The sequence below is a fragment of the Nansenia antarctica genome, assembly GCF_963989245.1.
Source record: "Nansenia antarctica genome assembly, chromosome: 2".
Classification (NCBI taxonomy): domain Eukaryota; kingdom Metazoa; phylum Chordata; class Actinopteri; order Argentiniformes; family Microstomatidae; genus Nansenia; species Nansenia antarctica.
In genome coordinates, this window is record NC_137675.1 from 21,695,951 (window position 1) to 21,701,205 (window position 5,255).

Sequence of the window (5,255 nt, forward strand, 5' to 3'; positions counted from 1 at the left end):
GGGGGTGTGCAGAACCACGGAGGCAGACAAGCACAACGAAGAGACATCTCAGGACACTATCACAGACCTCCTGCAACAGTCTGGGAACACTCAGTGTCAGAGAAGTCAAGAAATCTCTTATTTCACAGTCTATCTACTGTACACTCTGCAGTGTGTAACTGTCGTTTTTTTTTTTTTTTTTCAAAAGACAACAACTTCATCAGAAGAATTAGTCTGAACTGGTCTTGACTGTCTTGTTCTTCAGCTGAGACGACAGAGAATAACTGAAAGGACCTTTAGAAAGTGATTGACTGAAAGGCGAACGAGAAGAGAGCAGCGAAAGAGAAGAGACCGCCACCACCACCAGCAGCACAAGCACAAGCACCGCTATGTCTCTGGGTGTAAAGGAGAAGACCCATGTCCGCCTGGTGTTCCTGGGTGCCGCGGGAGTCGGCAAGACGTCCCTGATCCGCCGCTTCCTCCAGGACACCTTCGAACCCAAACACCGGCGCACCGTGGAGGAGCTGCACAGCAAGGAGTACGACATCGGCGACGGGGTCAAGGTCACCGTGGAGATCCTGGACACCAGCGGCAGCTACTCCTTCCCCGCCATGCGGAAGCTGAGCATCCAGAACAGCGACGCCTTCGCCCTCGTCTACGCCGTGGACGACCCCGAGTCCCTGGAGGCCGTCAAGAGCCTCCGCAACGAGATCCTGGAGGTCAAGGAGGACAAGTACACGCCCATCGTCGTCGTGGGCAACAAGTCGTACCGGGGGGGCGAGAGGCAGGTGGCGAGCGACGACGTCCTGTCGACCGTGGAGATGGACTGGAACAACAGCTTCCTGGAGGCTTCGGCCAAGGAGAACGCCAACGTGCTGGAGGTGTTCCGAGAGCTCCTGCAGCAGACTAACCTGCCCAGCCGGCTGAGCCCGGCGCTGAGGCGGCGCAGGGAGACCTTCCCCAAAGACACGGGGATCAGGCCCCCGATGAACAAGACCAACAGCTGTCTCATCTCTTAATGGGACGGGTGGCGGGAGAAAGGAGGGGTGTGTGACGGTGACCCAGACAAGTGTTGCTTGATAGAAAGAGAGAGAGAGAGGGGGGGGGGGAGAGATAGAGAGGCTATGAGAGAGAGACTTGACTACGGGGCTGTGGGACTGAAGTGATGGACAGGCAGGCAGTCTGCAGAGCTGGACTCAAGCTGAACTGAACACCCAAACACCTCTGACTTGTTCCACTCCGAGCCCAGTGACGGTGTTGATATGGGAAGAGACTGAGGAAAAATTAAAGGTATAAAACAGGGATTTGATCCACCTTGAGGGAGTTTCTTATGGGGTGGGAAGGTAAGGGTGAGAGGAGAAAAGAAATGTGAGTTTCTTACTTATAATGTACTGTGTTGCTGCTTATTTGGTCAAATGCTGCTGGTGTACAAGTTTAGATCAATGTGTATAGCTTTTGTATTGAATTGGTGTTTTGCAATGTGTATTCGACGTTCACTTGCAATAATAGGACATTTAATTTGACTGTTTATGTTGCAAAAAAACAAGAGTGTATTTATTGAATCAAAAGACAAAATGTGCATATTATATGCTGGGGTTTGTGCAAAGTTTATGCATTTATGTAATATACTTGTTCAATTCATCTGTAAATGTGTCAATAGCACACCCTTATGTTTACAAACGAAATACTTGCTGAGTTCATTAATTTGCTATTGAGCATGACTTGATTAATGTGTTCGTAAAAAGTGGTCAAATGTAATGTGTATACTCAACATGCACTTTTCGTTTTTAACATGAACGTTGTTTTATATTTGTTTTGTTTTTTAAATCATGCTTTATTCAAATAAACAGTTTTGTTTTAGCATGTGCTCATCTTACATTTGTAAATGGAATGTTGACAGAAAAATCTGAATACAAATTCACACAATAACACGACATTCTCCTGTGATAAATGCATTCAGAGATAAACATATCATGTTTACAAATACGACGACTTCAGGGGGAAATGAAGCATCAAACAAGTATTCGATGGACGGAATTGACAAACATTCAATGGGCTGAACCGTTGTCTGTTGGTAGTCAGGTTCAAGTTCAACAACAGGTTTAGCCTACTGAATATTAAAAAGTGGCAGATATCAAAATGAGATTGAAATGTTTGAATGGAAGTCATAGGCTAACTAAAGGCAGCACACAACATTGCAGAAACCGACATGGCGAGAGTATTAGACACTTTCTGTTGAGAAAGCCAGCTGATTAAAACCACCTGTTCACATAATTCGATTGTGGGTTTTAACATTAAAACTTCATTCCAAAAATTAGAGGTAGTCATATTTTTGCAGTATGGCTTAAACATAGGCCTATACATTTCGGTTTGGCTCCTTACCGTGATTATTATGTTGAAAAAGACAGCTCCGCAGGTATTCTTGACAAAAGGGACAGCTGAAATTCACCGACATTAAAATGAGATGTAGCTAGGTCAACGTCGCCCTCTGTCGGTAGTCTTTTGTCACTGCGTTTACATCAAATTACCAGTTTATTCATTGGGTCTTGTAATGGTAAAATGTATCTGTGTCCTACTAATGTTAATTTGTGTGTTAAAAAAAGACATAATACACATATATAAAATCACAGCGTGACACTCAATAACTAACGAGGATAAAACACCGACAAGTCAGAGACCTATTTCCACTGTGGTCCTCTTCGACATGACAGACAAGGCATCAACATATAGCCAACAGTGGCAACAATCAAAACAACCAAACATTATGAAGCACTTTTAAACAAGGCATCCACAAAACAAAAGCAGGCCCTCCCATGGAAGGTCTCTACTGCTCCAGGCGTGTCAACAGAGACCTTTTTACTGTACCTTTTTACTCCCACAGCCACAGTCTTTGTGCCAATTCATACATCCAACAGCGTGGTAAAATACATATTTGATGAATGTATATTTAGAGTATGGAGAAAGTGAAATACCATGTAATATCACTGATATCTGGCAGGATATAAAGTGACACTTTGGAGGACGCGGACATCGATATCACTACAACTGAGTTTTTCCATCTTCTCAATAGCTTAAATGCTTCATGTCACATGCTATTTGCATTTAACATTTAGAGACTCATGTTATTGTTAAGCAATTATTTACATTCTAGATTTACACAGAACAAACATAAATTATATTGCAAATAAGTAGGGGTGTGAGTAGGAATTGTGTATTTGTCATTTAATTGTTGTATTGTAACTTTCAGTGGTTGTTATAGAGTAACATTTTCTTTTATCACAAAAAGTGTGTGTGCTAAGTAAAATCATAGGCAAGAATCAAGAGTTTGAAAATATATTTAATAGACATGCAATGTAAAAGAGAAGCTTCCCTTCACGCACTTTGGTTTGCTCGAGGCAGCGTTTTGACTATTACTTTCAAGTTCGAGTTGTCAAGTTGGACAGAAATCGTATATTAAAACCTTGGAGGGATAAAAACACAAAAAATCCCACATCTAAATTGCTAAACATTGACAAAGACAGACACCACACATGTAGACAAGACAACAAACTGTACAGCTGTAGTAGACCAACAGGGTAAAACAAACAACAACAACAAAAAAAAGAAGAAGAAGAAGAAAAACGGCAGTGAAAACTGGCAGTTAGTCCCTCCAGATGAGTCCTTCACCCACCCGGGGACGAAGGCAGGGTGCTTGTCTTTAGGGTTTCTTGGCAGTGCAGACTGGGGGTAGGACCCGCCGTGAGTGGGCTCGCACCCATGGGTGGTCAATCACACTCTGCAGGGGCAGACGCATGGCCGGGCTGTAGCGGAGGAGCTTTGAGATCAGGTCCCGCGCCCCATCAGACACCACCTTGGGGAACTGCAAGTCCACCTACAACCCAGGGAATCAGTAATCAGTCAGTCTCACTATCTACAACAGCCTTGGTTGCATATCTATATCCATTGCAAGGGAGATGTAAAATAATGCTTTCATTCTCAACTTGTCAGCAAATGTTTCTAAATGACAAAAATACATTATTTTCAATCCGTCTCCCTCCAAAATATGCAAACCTTTGTGATCCTCTCGTACGTGTCAGAGTGGCTGGCAGTTTCAAACGGGGGGTTTCCAACCAAACACTCGTAGCAGAGTACCCCTATGCACCACAGGTCCACCTTTTCGTCATGGGTGCGCCCCTCAATCATCTCTGGGGGAAGGTAGTCCAGTGTTCCACACATCGTATGGCGTCTAGAGGGGGGGGGGGGGTAACATACGGTTGTCTACAAAGCACCACTGTCTCCACATAATACACCTTAACTCAAAACATTAAGGGGGGGGGGGGGGGGGTGTTAGATTTGCAGTGAGTGACTGAGAGCGTAAGCTAGCCAGCCGTGACCAAGACCTTGACTAAACAGCACACATCGACTCAGTCCAGTTTGCGGCTGGAATGGGTTTCAGTGACCTCTCACCTCAGGGACGGTGCGTGGACGGACCAACCGAAGTCAGCGATTTTCAGCTCTCCGCGGAAGCCGACGTGAGGGAGAGCTCGAGCCCTTGGGCTGCCCCAGTGGTCCTCGTCAAGAAGAAGGATGGGTCTTGGAGATTCTGTGTGGATTACCGCAAATTAAACGCAGTGACCCACAAAGACTCCTTCCCACTGCCACGAATCGAAGAGTCACTCACAAGCCTGTCCAAGTCAGAATGGTATTCAACCCTCGATTTGGCTAGCGGATATTGGCAGGTGGAGGTGGCGACAGAAGATCAGGAGAAGACCGCCTTCACCACGCCCTTCGGCCTCTACCAATTTGACAGGATGCCCTTCGGCCTCTGCAACGCCCCGGCCACGTTTCAGAGACTCATGCAGCGCTGCTTGGGGGCCCAGGTCTACGACCATCTTCTCATCTACCTCGATGATGTTATCGTCTACTCCCCCAACTTCACTGCCCACCTGCAACACTTGGAACAAGTATTCGCTCGTCTCGACGACCACGGCTTAAAGCTTCAGCCACGCAAGTGCCACTTGTTCCAGAAGAAGGTGACTTACCTTGGACATATAGTCAGTGGCCAGGGGGTGGCGACGGATCCCGACAAGGCCGCTGTCGTCCGCGACTGGGCACCACCTACCACAGTCAAGCAGGTGCGGTCCTTTCTTGGCTTTGCAGGCTACTACCGACGATTCATCCAGGGATTCTCCAAGATAGCAGCCCCACTCCACCAGCTCCTCCAAGGCCAAGCCAATAGGCCCACGGCCCCCATCCACTGGACGACCGCTTGTCAGGTGGCCTTCGACAAGTTGAAG

At 46.4% G+C, this 5,255-nt stretch overlaps 2 protein-coding genes across 2 annotated transcripts; one reads left to right on the plus strand and one right to left on the minus strand.

The window, feature by feature from the left end:
- Positions 1-368: 368 nt before the first annotated feature.
- LOC308151257 (GTP-binding protein Rhes-like) lies at positions 369-998 on the plus strand (the record flags this gene model as incomplete). The annotated part of the gene is made up of 1 exon (XM_080524090.1): positions 369-998. One exon carries the CDS (start codon positions 369-371, stop codon positions 996-998), a length of 630 nt encoding a protein of 209 aa, XP_080380216.1.
- Positions 999-3,676: 2,678 nt separating this feature from the next.
- On the minus strand, positions 3,677-4,816 carry LOC308149956 (aurora kinase B-like; the record flags this gene model as incomplete). The annotated part of the gene is made up of 4 exons (XM_080522834.1): positions 3,677-3,850; positions 4,030-4,204; positions 4,426-4,561; positions 4,813-4,816. The coding sequence occupies 4 exons, from the start codon at positions 4,814-4,816 to the stop codon at positions 3,677-3,679; spliced, it is 489 nt and encodes a 162-aa protein (XP_080378960.1).
- Between the last annotated feature and the right edge of the window lie 439 nt (positions 4,817-5,255).